This window comes from Emys orbicularis, chromosome 4 (assembly GCF_028017835.1).
Source record: "Emys orbicularis isolate rEmyOrb1 chromosome 4, rEmyOrb1.hap1, whole genome shotgun sequence".
Classification (NCBI taxonomy): domain Eukaryota; kingdom Metazoa; phylum Chordata; order Testudines; family Emydidae; genus Emys; species Emys orbicularis.
In genome coordinates this window covers 66,783,354-66,799,704 of record NC_088686.1, presented here as the reverse complement: position 1 = coordinate 66,799,704, position 16,351 = coordinate 66,783,354, and the positions used below count along the sequence as shown (strand labels likewise).

The following is a 16,351-nucleotide window of genomic DNA, read 5'->3' as shown; positions in this document are numbered from 1 at the left end:
AAGCCTTGGTCTTTCTACTTACAATCCACAAGGGTGCGGATAACCTGCCTACTAGAAATCCTGGCCACTCAGACCGACCACCAATTGCACACAGGGCCAAGGTTTTTAGATGTCAAGAAAACTTTAGCATTATAACTGAGGCCAGATTGGAATCTGTGACCTAGCGACAAAATGCTCTGTCCCCCAGTGACTACGACTGAACTTGTAACAAATTCCATTATCTAGTGGAGGGCTCTCGGGGGGAGGGGTTGTTGTTTGAATATCCTTGCCCTGATGGATTTTAGGATTTTTACAGGAGGTTGGATCTGATGGGACTAGGAACACTTTAGGGCTCCTCCTAAGGTACTCATTTTCCATTACCTAAATGTGGGACTGCAAATGTATTTTTAAAATAGTAGACAAGATACACACTCTTTGTATTGCATATATACACTAAAACCTTTGGGATGTGTATTTAACAATTTGCAACATTCAATAAAATAGTTAAACTGTACTTACTATGACACCCTTGTTTTGTTCTTCCTTCTCTCCCTTCCTTCATCTCCACTCTTCCCTTACTCTTTTCCCACATAATTCAGTCTGTTAACCTCTGTCTAATTTTTCTGCAATGTTCAATTCTCAATATTTCAGTTTATTTTCCCTGGCAGTTCAACTTTTAACTCATTTCTCAACACAGTTTAGATTCCATATAATTTCTCCCTTCTCAAGTTCCCCTGGTCCCCTTCTTCCTCTCCCCATGCCAACTTTCCAACCATGAAGGAAAGGGGAACCAGAAAGGCAAGGAGGCAGTACTATAGTTCAAATGCTGCTTAGTGTTTTGCTGAAATAGAAGAGAATGTCTGTGAACAATGAGTTATTAACTGTCTAATCCCTAAAATCAGGCAAAGAGACAAAGCTCTCTGACTTTGGCCGAAATAAGTGGAGACACGGTATCCACAGATCAGGAGTCTACTGCTGTCATTACACATGAGCTCCGTTGGTGTGCAGGGCCTGGATTCAAGGATCTGTGGTTAATCTATCGCTGGATGTGATGCTAAACAGTTGAAAACATTTGAGTGGCAAAATTAAACCCTTAGCTGCCTGGGAAGCTATCAGAGCTGGAGTTTAGGGCCTGTCTATTAGGAAAGTTCTACAGGTAAAACAACCCTCCAATCCCATGTAGACAAATTTACTCTGATATAAAGATGGCTTTTTCATTTAGCTTAAACCCATTCCCAAGTAACGCAAACTATCAAAAAGTCACTGGAACAGGAGTGCCCACGTGTGGGGTAGTTATACTGGTATAGCTATATTGGTTTAAATTCACACCATAGCTTATACTAAAAAAACCTTTCCCATGTATACAAGGTCGTGGCTACGTCGAGGGCCAGATCAACTGCTCAGGGGCAGCTTTAGTTTCCAAAAGGGTCAGATCATGACCACTAAAGACTGTCAGCACCAAATAAAAACTCCCCTTATTAGCGCCAATAAAAAAAGGTATTTTAGGTATAGAAACAACACAGAATTTTCTTTGCTCTAAATTTCCATGACTTGCCTTTTTGGCAACTTAAGAAAATCATCAGGTGCTAAGACAAAACTCACAGTACAACTTATAATCCCATAACCATCCAGTTCATGGCTTCCCTCTACCATTTCGGAAAAAACCTACTTCCAGCTATTGTCACTGTCCCTTCCACTCCTTCAATGAGACAAATTTGTAGCTGTCCCAGGGACTCAATCATACTTTTGAACCTAAGTTCTCAAAACAACTCAGAGGACCTATACCCAATCTTACCAGAGAATGTGGCTGCAGCTCCAGTATTAGCAGCAGGAGCATGAGCCCAAGGATTGGTTTCACGAACTGGCATAGCTGTGGGTGCTACAGCAGCTTGGGATGGTTTAACAGCAAGCACACAGAAGGCAGAGGCAGTGCCATTAACTAAAATGGGAGCAGACAACATCATTGCAGTTAATTCATGCAAGGCGTGCAGGTGATTAGAGGAAAGGGCCTTGTCATTCCTGCCAAACATATACCACTTTTACAAACACACATGACAAAAGCTTGTGTAAATTAGCTCAGCGTGGAATAGTGACTAATTTACAGCCCATTCAAACTTTATAAAGCCAGTTATTTTAATTGTACCAAATCAACTGTTAGCTACACAGTTGGACTGTGGATTTTCTAAAATCCTATCAGTAAATAAGAAGCTAGTTTTATGAATAAAGCTGTTTCAAACTGGCTGAAATAAAAGCAGGTATGCAGAGAGAATCAGAATGAAAGTCAACAGAACACTCAAATGCAACTGATTTTGTTTTCTCTGTGCTTTAAAAAAGATGAAGTTCTCCCATAATAATATTCGATTCTATTCACATGATTTCATATATACTAAAAATCAGTAACACAATTATATAACTCCCACTCATCACACCTCATGTTAAAATGTCTCCATGTTTTAGAACAAATTGAGATTTGGTGTCATATGCATGCTTCATTTGTGATCTCCAGTTTGAGGGGCCCTCTGCATCAGACTTGCATACACTGGCACCACATTTAAAACCACACTGCAATTCAGTAGCCAGAATAGTAAGGTAGCCATTGTCTCTCTCTCCCTCCAACCCCTGGACATAATACAATTTTGGGGATGGTGTATGTATCTTTTTTGGGAGATTAAAAACAAAACAGAGGAAACAGCTATATGCACATGAGATTAATAAAGCAAAATGTGTCTTCAAACAGCAGATGATATAATGGTTGTGCAAGAGGAAATCTGAGACATTACGGTGATGGCATGCTACTGGAAAGCAACATTACATAAATACAAGCATCATCCAGCATGTCCATGCAAGCTTAAAAGTTACAAACCTTGAAAGGCAGGAGACTGTGGTGCAACTACTGTGATTGGTTTTGTCATAGGAGCAGAGGAGAAGGGGTCCTCTGACGGTGTGCTGAAAGCATTAGTAATCTGGGAGCACAGGGAGCTAATGCTGTCCACTTCCCCTTCCATCTCAGGGACTGAAAATTAAACACAGATCATTACTCATGGAAAGTTAAGGGATACAGAAAAGATGAAGTAAATATTAAAGCAGTTAAACATGTGCCCAAGTTCCTTATCTCACAAGATATTCCTTCTGTTGACTTGGATAGCCTTATATGTAGATTGGGTTTACCACCCTCTCAATCCATGGTGAAGACTTGGCAGTAGAAATACAAAGCCATATCCAGCGTATTTGGGGAGTTTTATCCTTGAGAGAAAGTGGAGTATTTGGTTTCCAGTTTTGAAGTGAGTTTCTCACAGCCTCTCCCCTGGTTGATAGGACAGGCCATCCATTTTTAACATGTAATTGTATCAAGTTTTGTTCCCAGGAAGTTCAGAAAATAAGTTCTTACACAGCTTTGTTACAGACATAAGACAGTTGTACACTATATTGTCTTACGCAACATATCAATGGCTCACAAGGCATCTGATTCAAGATGTAAAATGGATGTTACTATTCAAATGATATGCTTCAAACTGCAGGACAGCTGCTCACAGGGGCTAATAAGATGTAGCAGTAGGTGTAGTTGCCATTCAGGAAATGATCACATATTTTGCCCTCTAAAAGGTATTTTGTGGGACGGGCTTTTCTGAAAGTGAAGCTGCAAGGAACACCACTGACAATTCCTTACTTGTATCGGTTTACAGCTGTGACAGTTAAAAGCCAGGAAATACAAAGTGAGGTTGACACTTTCTCAAACTGCAGAGGCATTGCATCTCATGTGGTATAATTCAGTATCATCATTTGTTATGGGCCCATTTGATGCATAATGGGCACTCACTTTGATTACACACACATCCTTACTACTCCGCCAGCTTAAATTTTGTATATTTCTTTAATAAAACCATGACAGTTAAGCTTTTATATGTCTATTCCATAACTAGACTTGACCACATTTCCCCGTGTCAGTACGTGTGTGGAAAAAGTGAGAGGTATTTTTGGCAAATGGTGCTGAAATGTCAGATTTTCCAGATATTCCTACTCGTATTGCTCTCCAAAAGTGCCTCTGGATATCAGCCCCACACCCTTCAGCAGTACATGGAAGCAATGGAAGCAAAACAACAGGAGTGCAGAGATTACAAGTGACATGAAAAATTCAGGAAGACTGGGCAAAAGCGAATGGAGTGTACGCCACTTAAATGGGACATGCTTAATCAAGACAGTACTTTATCGGGACACCTCCCACAGAACCCATTTAACCGGATACTGAATGGAAAGGACAACTGCAAAAATGGGACAGTAATAGAATAAATTCTTAACATGAATGTATTTAGCTAGTACTAAGTTGTTCATTACCAGATGTTAAACAGATGTGAAACTATTTGGCAACTTCTGCTTGAACATTAGAGCTTAAAGATGAAAAGATTAAGAACGAATGAAGACATGTAAATACTGCCTGTTATTTTTGCCGTTATTCAGTATTTTTTCCCCCCTTAACTTTAAGGTTTCAGATCTTTAAAATGGGGCTATCAGAATATAAGACATGCAGCAGGATATCCTACTTACTGGGATTCTAGTGTGTGTATATATATATTTTATTAATATATTGCATAATCATCACTACTTACATTTGTATTGGGATGATTTAGTGCGAAAGCTTCAAAGTTTTCTAGACATGGCACCACACACTACTGAAATACAGCCACTTTGCACCACTTAATACTAAACAAAGTTGTTTTAGTTGGGGAGGCAAAAGCAGCTCATTTAACTGTTCTGAAGAAGAATTTAGGGAGGCAGAATTTGACAGGGACCTCTAGGATAACACTTGTGAAAAAGGTCACAGGATCTTTAATGATCACAAGAGGTCAAGACTTTAGTGTTTTACATCTCAAAAGCCATTATTAGTACAGAGCCCCCTAGCATCACACTTGGCTTTGGTTTAATGACAGAGGGAAGAGCGCCATCTACTAATTCACCAACACCTCTTCCTGAGCTTTTCTTGGAAGTCTCAAACACCAAGAACAAGTCAGTTTACCTTCTGCTGATGATTTACATATGAAACCCTAATCCCTTCCCTGTCAACATAGTTCTTCTGAGCTGTGACACTTTTGTTAGTGGCAGGCCATCTGAAGTGAAGTGGAAAGAAAGAACTGGTACATTCAACAGCACTCAGCAAGTTAACTTCATGGTTAAAACCAGGAGGTAAGAGGCATGCAGGGAAAGGAAGCTTTTGACTTCTGCACTTGCAAAGGACAATGTTACGGTATAGGGGTTCTCAACCTTTTTCTTTCTGAGCCCCCCCATGCTATAAAAACTCCACGGGCCACCTGTGTCACAACCACTGTTTTTCTGCATATAAAGGCCAGGGCTGGCGTTAAGGGGTAGCAAGCAGGGCAACTGCCTGGGGCCCCATGCTGCAGGGGCCCCCTGCAAAGCTACAATGCTCAGGCTTCAGCTTCAGCCCCATGCAGTGGGACTTCGGCATTCTGCCCTGAGCCTCAGTGAGTCTAATGCTGGCCTTGCTTGGCGGACCCCCTGAAACCTGCTCGTGGCCCCTGGACCCCTGGTTGAGAACCACTGTGGTAGAACACAGTCTTGCTTTTACCTGAGTTCTTCATGGGGAAGTCGGTCTTTCTTTGCACTGTTGAAGGCAGCTCATTTATTCGCAACGACAGCTGGCGTTTAAAGGGGGACATCTTTTGGCTAAGGGCAGGGAAACCTCGGAAAGAGCCTTGCCTGGCAAGTTGCTCTATAGGGGCATGCCTTCGAGGGATAGCATGGGGATGGTTCATCTCTTTATCTAGAGAGGCAGTGATGTCAGCAGTGGGAGAGGCTGGGGAGCCAGGAGATGGGGCAGTATTGCTGGGTGTAGCACTGGGAGCTGCTGTTGTTTTCACTTCTGTTTCAGCTGTGAAAAGAAACAGGACATAAGTTTAGGAAAGTGAAGCACTGCTAAACACTTTTCCTGGGTCAGAAGTATTGGTGTGTTTTCAGAGGATAAACTTGCTGTAATTATAGTTAAAACTGCCTTTGTTGATCAAAGTGTTAATATTACAACAGAAAAATCAGTTCTCTACAGCTGTTCGTTTCACCATTGGCAACTGTTTGCAAACACCTGTATCTAACACTAAGTAAGACCATGCAGGTGCTGTGTAAAATGTATATTCCTTTTTAGCTGCTTGGTGGTGGTATGTCAGGTGTTCCTAAACCAATAGCAATTCAGTTTTACTTGTGGCTCAAAAAACCCCCAACCAAACACAAAAACTTGTGAGATTAAAAATACAGCCCCATACTTATTTTGTAAATTTGTGCAAAATTGTGAGGTGAACAGCATATGGACAGAATTGTTAGTGTTACTTTTATTCAATTAAATCACTAAAAAGTTTACATGTCCCAGAAAGCCAAAGTCTCTGGTTTATCTCAGAACACGATGAAGAGACAGATTGTATTTACCTTTCCAGACAGAGCAGCTGCCAGTCACTAGTTACATTTACACCAAATGCTGCTCAAAGTAAGAGCAAAGATGCTTAATTATTAGTTATGTCACTTGAAACCTACTTCCTGGTGATGCAGTGGACCAAGCTTAGTTTTGGACATGTAGAGGTCTAAGCCCAGATTAGGTCACGAGTGAATGCACTTACAAACTAATGTCCACATATCAGATTGACAATACTATATCACTACAACAACAATTCCTGCCTAGGAGGCACCCTTTACTAGAATACTAGATGTGCTACAACTCATAATTGATATGGTATAAAAATGCACCTCTCTAGCTGTGGAATAAGTCATTCATTTTTAGGAGAATTAATCACTATTTAAGTAGAGAAACCAATGCGCACAGAACCCTCCCAACTGTAGAGTGCTGCTGCTTTCCAAGCATCTCTTAAAAAAGTGAATTTCGTCCAAGAGACATCAACAGAACAAACAGAGATCTGAAAGACAAACATTACTCTGGAGATTTCCAAAGTGGTAGGTATTAAAAGAAGGAACTTACTGGGCTGTCCCGCCCCCTTCAATTCCTATTAGCCACAACTAGTCAGGATGCTGCTCACTTAACTGAAAAAACTTTAATAAGTCTTCCTTGAAAAAGATTTCACACCTTAGAGACAGTATTTTCTGTGATTCATGCCCTGGAGTTGCATTGACTTGAGTTAAAGCTTCATTTAGTAAAGTTTTAAAATTAATGTATCGGGAATAATGGGTGGCTGATGAAGACTACAAGATATATCAAGATTAAGGTTTAGCAAGATCAGAGTGGAAGTATGAAACTTGTTATGGGAGTTTTTATTAGAGATAACATTCTACTGAATTGTCAAATAAACTATGGAGAATACTACTTTTTGTATTATTACTAGGCTACTAGAAAATACAGAAGGCCCCAACTCATTTAATAGCTTATTTATTTGACAAAAAAATTGGGGTCTGAAGATGGAGCCACCTTTACACAAACCCTAAAACATCCTAGAATCTTTAACATCCTTACTTCAGATCCCTCATTCTGACTGTGCAACTCTGTATAACCCCATTATCACTTATTCATCTGACTAATGAAGAAAAGGTGACAAATGCAACTGACTCAAAGGATACCTTTACATCTCCAATATTTTCTCTTTGGGTATAAAGCCATCAGTTTTCCAGTAAACTGGACAGTGCCATCAAAATCAGAAAGATATATATATTTTTGGTGTAAAGCCAGAGTTTAAAACTCTTATAAAATCCAGCAATTTTTGATTTTATCCTTACTGTTTTTTTTTTTTTTTTTTTTTAAAGCTTTTTAAAAGTTCCTGGACCATTTTTATTGTAAATCCCTTTATCCTGGGACCTACCATCTTCTCTCTACAAGACACCTTTTAACCTACCTGCTAAAAAAACAAACACAAAGTAGAAGCTTTTTCTAGTTGCATTCACACATGGATCAGTGCTTTGTGATTTTCTAGGGGGCATGTAGGGAAGTGAAGGCAGCTGGGATCATATTTCATATCTTTACGCTGACATTAAATGTTCAGCGAATGACAAGCGTGCTGCACCATGTGATTAGCCTTGTTTTGCCCAGAACTGTAGGATTTTGTGAGGAAGTTAATCCTTTATTCTCTGCATAGACTATGAGTCACACTTGTACAGATTGTCCATGGTAAGCAAAAAAAAAAAAAAATCACACAACTTGCAGTCCTTTACCTTTAGCATCCTGTATCTGTCTCATTATTTCCTCTCTTTCTGCCTGTTCAGTAGCTGTAGTGACTCTGAATGATCCCTCTCTTGTGAATGTGGTTCTGCTGGCATCAAAGGTGGCAGTCACTCCACACTCCTTCTCTCGTTTCTGCTTTCGCTCCAGGCATGCTGCAAACGCACAGCCCACAGCATGACTCAACCGTTCCCCCTGTACAAGAAGACATTTCATCATATAGGAACTGGCACAAATATACATACATGTGTTTCATGTATTACTCAGGGATTAGATTCTTCTTGGGGAAGGCAACTTATTAAGAAGCCTTAGATAACTGCTAGGCCTAGTCATACTGCATGGGTTTAAATTAACCCTTTCTGTACAAAGACTCACTTCTGTTACTACACAAACATTGCTGGAAAAGTGTAAGAAATTTCCAGATATGCGATTTAGTTCAACTGCTACTAAGATACTAGTGGAATAATTTGCCTTTGGGTTCAACTGTGCTCAGAGGAACTCTGTAAAGCCATTTTTTGGAGTAGCAAGCACTCAAGACCAAAAGGTTGTCACTGTTATTACAGAGGTAGAAATTTTTCAGAGGGCCCTGACTCACAAATCTTGAGTACTTGTTCCTGTAATGACTCTGATTGCAGGCCTAAACTAGTACTTAAGAGGCAGACTTTTTGAAAAATGGCTGTCTGTAATATTCAAGATTAAGATTTACAATGGTTCCATAACGACCCCAGCTGTACTAAACAAAGAACAAGGCTACTGTGATACAAAAGGGAGCTTCCCCACATCTTATCCCCCTATTTAGAAAATGAGAGGCCAGGAAGGGAGGTTCATCACAACAGCAGTTAAATGCGAAGAATCTTCATGACTCAGTCTAGTCTGACCTTGGCTGGCCTGGGTGTAGGCACACAAAGTGATTTTATTATTGTATAAAAAGCTTTCAAGCCTTCTAAAAGATAACTCCAATATTACTGCTGATGTCTGGAATTAAAAACAAACAAACAAACAAACAAACAAACAAACAAACAAACAAACAAACAAACAAACAAACAAACAAACAAACAAACAAACAAACAAACAAACAAACAAACAAACAAACAAACAAACTTACTGTCCTATAAGTAGTGACAGAAGTAACTGGCTTCCCAATCTCCTTTTAATATTTAAAAGCCAAAAGATGATCACAATTTATGCAGTTTAATTTTAATTCTGAGGATTAGAATGACACTGCCTTCTATGTGTGTTTGCACACAAGAGGCCTCAAAACACTATCACCAGGTCTATATTTAATTACCCTCTATAGATTTTTTACCTCAGAGACTGTCATTTCTATTTCAGTTTTCAGCTGTATACATTTTCAGATACAAGTATCTTCTGTCTTTATTTTTAAATGTGTAGTTCTGTTCTGACTGCCTTCCATTTATACACCGTGCTGGGTACCATCTCTCTCCATAAGATGACTAGGCTACCACAAATCGGGGAGCAAACAATTCAAACAAAGAATTAGAGTTGCAACCATTCAAATAGTTATACAATACTTTGGTTTAGGGTAAAAACCCTTTGGAGCATATTCTCTAGGTAAATTTAAGTTTTATTACATATAGATTTCAAAAATCTGCAGGGTGCTTCCTGCTTCTAGCCACAGCAGAAGCTAAATCAGACCCATTCACACCCAACTTACTGTGTCCTTTACAGCCATGAAGCAGTGGCATATCCAGCGCCGGGTAGTGCCATCTCGGCAGATATAAGAAAATGCCCTGTCAAAATTCCGGTCCGGAGCACAGAAAGAAACCTTCTCTATTGTCTGATCAACTATAAGATCCTAAAGGAAACCCCCACCCCAAAAAAAAAAAAAAAAAAAAACAAGAGTGTAAAGAGGTGCTTACTTAAAAAAACAAGTCATTTTCCATGTTACCTACCTAAATCTCAGGGAGACATGATTCTCCTTACTGTACGTTTTATTTAACTCCCTTGCTGCATTTTTGGAAGCTTGCTCGTAAGATACAATGATCTGGAACTTCAGATGCACTGTAATCTGGATTGATCAATATACATTTCTTTATGCATTAATCCAGGGGTCGACAACCTTTCAGAAGTGGTGTGCCGAGTCTTCATTTATTCACTCTAATTTAAAGTTTCGCGTGCCAGTAATACATTTTAACATTTTTAGAAGGTCTCTTTCTATAAGTCTATAATATATAACTGAACTATTGTTGTATGTAAAATAAAGGTAGGTTTTTAAAATGTTTAAGAAGCTTCATTTAAAATTAAATTAAAATGCAGAGCCCCCCGGACTGGTGGCCAGGACCCCGGCAATACACTGAAAATCAGCTTGCGTGCTGCGTTCGGCACACGTGCCATAGGTTGCCTACCCCTGCATTAATTTCTCATGTATCTCTATTAGTACATAAAGGGCATCAGGGTCAGGAGAACTCTGCATGTACTATGTGGATAGAAATGATTAGGAAAATGTGCTTTCCTGGCAGATGAAACAAAAACAGGATTCCAGGCTCACATTAACTGCTATGTTTAGTCAGATGAGCACAGGACACACTGCAAAATAAGACAATAAAAATATGCATTTCAAATGGTTCACTGAAAATTTCAGTTTATTTTCACTAAGTAATGAATAATTAAACTGGTCACGTGCATGTAGGCCTCTCTTTCAGAGACCTGTACTTGTCCAAAAAAGAATAGGGCTACCAAAGATTAGAGGCATTTTGATACAATGTAAAAATCTAAGTCTCACCTTAGTTTTCTCATCTACAACTCTGAGTCCATCTGCCGAAACCCACAGGACTGCCTTAACTGCCTTCTTTCCAGTCTTTCAAGGGAAGAAAAGAGAAAAACACAGTATTACAGCGATGTTATCAGATTGTACACCCACTTCCGCTTTCCAAGAACCACAATAGTAAGTGCAGATGAAGTCCAAGTTCAGTAGAGATGCCCAAAGCCAGATACTCAAATCAAACTGCAAAACATTTAGAGAACCAAGCCAAAGCCAGTCTTTCAGAAACACAATGCAAATGAGGGGGGACAGGGGAAGGGAAAGGAATAGAACAAGTGAAGTTAAAGACAGGTTAATACATTCATTTATAGGCAAAGAATTCAAGATTGAATTGTTCACCCATTTTAAAAGGTCAACCAAGAAAATTAAAAAGTCAGATAACACTAATGCATAAGGAGTTACACCACAGGTAGCTTCTATAGCACAAGTTTAAACAATGTAAGAATTCTTACCTGATCTTTCCACCACCCTAGCCCTCTGCCCCAATAATCGTGCAGCAGAATCACGGCATCATCTTAAATCATAGTATTAGAATCACCTGCAAAATGTTATTAGTGCTATGCACCTTTAATGCATAATACTTGCACTTAGCATGAACGCTAAATATGTTTTTCAGCTACTAGCTATGCACTAAACGTGCAGTGACACAAGGCAAGTAGGATATACCTTTATTAAAATGTTTAATATGTCTAGAGAGCAATGTGTTACAAGATGAAAAGGTTAATATTTGTTATGGAGCACTTTGGCAAGCATCCAAAATTTGACTGTGGGAGCTTCTACCTGCTGTGAGTGGAAAACAACAGATACATGTGAAGCTGAGAGGAAGAACCTGAAAAGCTAAAAGTGCCATTTATTTTTTGGATATTAAATTGTTTCATTTAAGAGAAAATTGCAAAATATTGCATAACACCCATCATCAGATAAAACAATTTTTAAAGAATGACATCTCATATTAGAGATGGAGCAGTTTTTCAGTTTAGTTAAAAACACCATTTTGCTGGTTGTTGTGCAGAAATGCAGCTAGAAAAAAAATTCTTTTCCAAAGTATTGCATTTTCCTACTCATGACTGCAAAAAGTATCTATACTTCAGGTTTTCATGCCTGCCTATCTATCCTTTTCACATCTAGGCCCGATGAACAATTTCCCTTCTCCCTGGTTTGTTTTATACACTAGGCTTCCATCACACCACAACGGTCCGTACTATAAACGGCCGTCTCGGTGAGACCTTTGGGTATCACCCCTCAGGCCACAGTGTGGATGAATGAGTGATCTCTGGTGGCCTTCCTGTGTAAGAACTGCGGTTTTTAAAATGGTTCCTCTATATGGCTACATCACTCATTTCCACGAGTTACTTATCCCCATACACAAAGCACTGGAGCACTGCTGAAGTCAATGATTCATCCCAATTTAAAGCCAATGAATGTTCCATTTATGCAATACTGATTTTAGAATTACAGTGTATGGATAGGATATTTTATTGTGTGCTGGAGTGGTAAACCTTCACTGGTATCACAGTGGTTAGATTATCAGAGGAAAGATGAAGGGGTGGGATAGAGGACTTTGCAGTTTGTTGTAACTGCAACTGACTGTCCTGATTTCTGAATCAGTGAGATACAGGGGAAGACCAGCACATTAAGATAAACACTGATAATGGTACCTGGAACTGAATTGTAAGGAAGATTCATTTAAAGGAGGACTTTAGGGAAGAAAGCTATAGAACAGTTTTAGAATATACGTTATTAGCCAGGCTGAACAAACAGAAAATATTGCAATATATAAATAAAGTGATTTCTAAAATTTTGTTTTAGAAGGCAGTAAATACGGGATAGCCACACTCTTTGGGCCTGTGCTCCCAGCTCTCAATCAACAACTTCCATAACTTCAAAATTCTTCACAAATCTAGATGTGTCTCCTTTGACTTGTTTTAGAACAGGTGCCAGTTTCTTTTAAACCATCCATAATGTTAATCGATATCTTTGTTTCAGCAAATATAGAAGTCAGGAAAAAACAAGGTCTGTGATGAAGCTGGGTGAGAAGAATAAAGAAAACATAACTTTCTCCAAATAGTAAACACAACCTCATTCCAGGAGAGTAAAGCTTCAGGGAAGGGTCTTTTCAAGAACGACTAAAGAAGCAAAACTTGTTACAACTGTTTTTAGAAAACAAACTCAGCCATGTGCTTCTAGAAGCAAGCATTGATCCCAAGCAAAGTATATCCTCATCCTTTACTCACATATTGCCAAATCCCAATTTAATGAAGCCATGAAACTCTACCACAGATTTCTCAGAGTGAAGAGACTGGAAGATGAGAATATGTATGCCACTTCTTGCACAGTGCAAACCCAAGTTTGCCAGCATAGGACTGTCAACTCCTAAATCAAGGATTGAAACTTTCCTACCAGAGCCTACCTTTAAGACTTGCTTCAAAAACAAATTCACAGAATTCTTACTATAGTCCTTGCAGTCTGTATTCCAAATGTAGAGAGACAGACTGCAGTCTCATAGCACAAGATGTTTGTTTTGCTATTTTTTATACTGAGTTGAAAATTCTTCCAGAGGTCATTGCACTCTTATTCTATCACCTGGGTCTAGAATTAGGTAAATAGTGAAGCCCGATTATTAGAAGACTTCCACAAGGAACTCCCATTTTCGCTGGAGATCCTTGATAGTCTCTAAATTAAATGGGAAAGCTCTGGTTATCCTTTTTGCACAGTCCCAGATCCTTTAAAATTCAGCAAGTGACATTTTCCTTTTCTATCCCCTTAGAAGTGTGGAATTTCTACAGCTCTTCCATCTGCTGAATCCTTAGCCTAACCTTCCCAGCTTGGTTCAGGATACTAAACTGTGTGAAGGGAATGCTGACAGCCTGACAAGACACAAAGTGCAAAGAACAACTCCCATAATCAGTGGAGCAAAGTGAGAGGATTGTGCCAATGGTCAGAATGGAGATATGGGTATCTGTACATATGGTACTTACTGTGTTAGCAATATATGGGGCTGCCAAGACATACAATGCATGAAGTATTGACTCCACCATGACAGAAGACATCCCATTCACCAGGCTATGTAGATTAAGTTGTGCCAGAGACCCCAGTGTATTACATCAAGTATAATCAACAGTGTGAGTGAGCAAAAGCCAAAAGTTATAGGTGCTGAAAGTATCAGACACACAAATGAACAAGATATGCTGGACCAAAATAGTCTCAACCTATGTTATTAGGGAACTCCATCTTGATCTCCACCAAGGATATATGCAGAGACTTCAGCAGCCCCTCAACTCCACACAGGTAGCTTTTGGATTACTGTATATCAATGCTGTTAAAGTACAGGCTTCATAGCAATGCTAAATCAGATCTGCTCTAATTCAGTCTGGAATCAGCAGGAACATCTTACTTCTGAACATAACCGTATGACGAGTTTCTAATCTGTGCCAATGTGATAGCCACCATCTTGATCACTATTGGAGGACTGAACCGGGGACCTCCAGAGCTAAAAGCATGAGTCTACAAGATGAGAGCTATAAGAGATTTGCATTCTCTGTGGACCGGGCACAGAGGGGATGCATGACACACACTGACCAGTGGGTTACATCAATGCCTAAAAATGGACATCAGTAAGTAGAAGAAAGCAGCAGACTGAAGTTCAAGTTCTTTCCTAAAGAATAGTGTTTCTCATGGCAGTTAAGATGTTAAAATTAATAGGCAATGAGGAATTACTAAGTCACATGTCTATATGCAAGTTTTGTGACATTAAAAGCTTTAAAACAGCAAAGTAAAACAATCCTGACCACTATGCATCTAGCTGACCGCTGAGACTCATACTGCAAAATAAAATATTTCATTTTTAAATACAAGTTTCTAGCCAGTTAGATTAAGACAGATTTCTGAATGTCAGCCAGTTAGCACTACCTTAGACTAGAATAGCAGCTCAGGCTACATCCAACACTTGGAGCTGGGGGCGTGACACTCAGGGTAGCACTCATTGAGCTAGCACACTACAAATAGTAGTATAGCCATGGCACCAGAGGCAGCGGTGAGCAGTAGCATGGGCTAGCCACTCTGAATACAAACCCATCTGGACCCCACAGATTTGTCCATAGTGTGGCTAGCCCATGCTTCTGCTCACCACTGCCTGTGGTGCCATGGCTACACTACTATTTTTAGCATGCTAGCTCGATGAGAGTTAGTGCATGTCTACTCGAACCAGGAATCGCACTCCTAGCTCCAAGTGTAGATGTAGCTTAAGGGTATAACTACACTGCAGTTAGACACATGTGGCTGACCTGTGCCAGCTGTCTCGGGCTCGCGGGGCTAGGGCTAAGGGGCTGTTTAATTGCAGTACAGATGTTTGGGCTTGGGCTGTCAGGATCCTTCCACCTCACAGGGTCCTAGAGCCCTGGCTCCAGCCCAAGCCCAAACATCTACACTACAATTAAACAGCCCCTTCCTGAGCCAGTTGGATAGGTCAGCCGCAGGCTTTTAATTGCAGTGTAGACATACCTTAAGAGGTATGAGCTGTTTCCATTCATTTTGTTGCTGTGTCAACTCTGAAGTCTGAACCCTATACAAAAATACACAGATAAATTTATAATTTCTATGTATATATACACACACAGAGAGAGACTTAAGAATGGCCATGCTGGGTCAGACCAAAGGTCCATCTAGCCCAGCATCCTGTCTTCCAACGTGGCCAATGCCAGGTGCCCCAGAGGGAATGAACAGAACAGGTAATCATCAAGAGATCCATCCCGTCGCCCATTCCCAGCTTTTGGCAAACACAGGCATATGCCCCTGACATACGCATGCCTACACTTTACACATAAATACATGTGGTATACATGTGCTGACCATCTCACCTGAGCTTACTCATCACAACTCCACCGCAGACAAGTTTTATTTTTAAAAAACTGCACCCTTCCATCTAAAAAGGCAGGACATAAATTTGTGTGTTGCACAGGGCTCAGAAAATGAAGCTTTAGGAACTTTTAATGACCTTAAAATAGAATTTTCATACTTAATTTTATGATTTTAAGATGTACTACCTTGGAACCTTTCAAAGTTAGCCACAAGTGATATCCCCCATTAGAAGCACAAGCCTGGACGGTTGAAAGATAGATCTATTCATATGTCACTGGTCCAGGTCTGATTTCTTATCACATCAGGCAAGTGTTTTGCTTAGTTTAAAAAAAAAAAAAAAAAAAACTTGTGGTAGTTTTAAGCTCCTAGAAGCTTTGGAACACCTGAATTAGTTTCAGTGGAAGCTGATCAGTAGGGAACGTACAGATGAAGTAGCCAAAGGTGCATGTTAAACACACTTTATTACATATATTCCTGGTAAAAGCTATACTTTGTTATATGAAAGATAGATTTCCCCCCCTAGATTTGCATGATGACTTCAATGTCAATTTAGGCAGTTAACGTATCAATTT

The 16,351-nt window shown here is 39.8% G+C and overlaps 1 protein-coding gene across 2 annotated transcripts in view; it reads right to left on the bottom strand.

Moving 5' to 3' along the window:
- NUMB (NUMB endocytic adaptor protein) overlaps window positions 1-16,351 on the bottom strand; it is a 137,707-nt gene that overhangs the window by 4,362 nt on the left and 116,994 nt on the right. Inside the window, exons 5-10 of one of the 2 annotated variants that reach the window (XM_065403575.1) lie at window positions 10,884-10,958; window positions 9,816-9,956; window positions 8,134-8,335; window positions 5,561-5,863; window positions 2,843-2,992; window positions 1,775-1,918 (exon numbers count right to left, since the gene is read on the bottom strand). In XM_065403575.1, the coding sequence (XP_065259647.1) occupies window positions 1,775-1,918; window positions 2,843-2,992; window positions 5,561-5,863; window positions 8,134-8,335; window positions 9,816-9,956; window positions 10,884-10,958 (1,015 nt within the window). The remainder of the gene's footprint in view (window positions 1-1,774; window positions 1,919-2,842; window positions 2,993-5,560; window positions 5,864-8,133; window positions 8,336-9,815; window positions 9,957-10,883; window positions 10,959-16,351) is intronic. The other variant, XM_065403576.1, reaches the window with a different exon arrangement.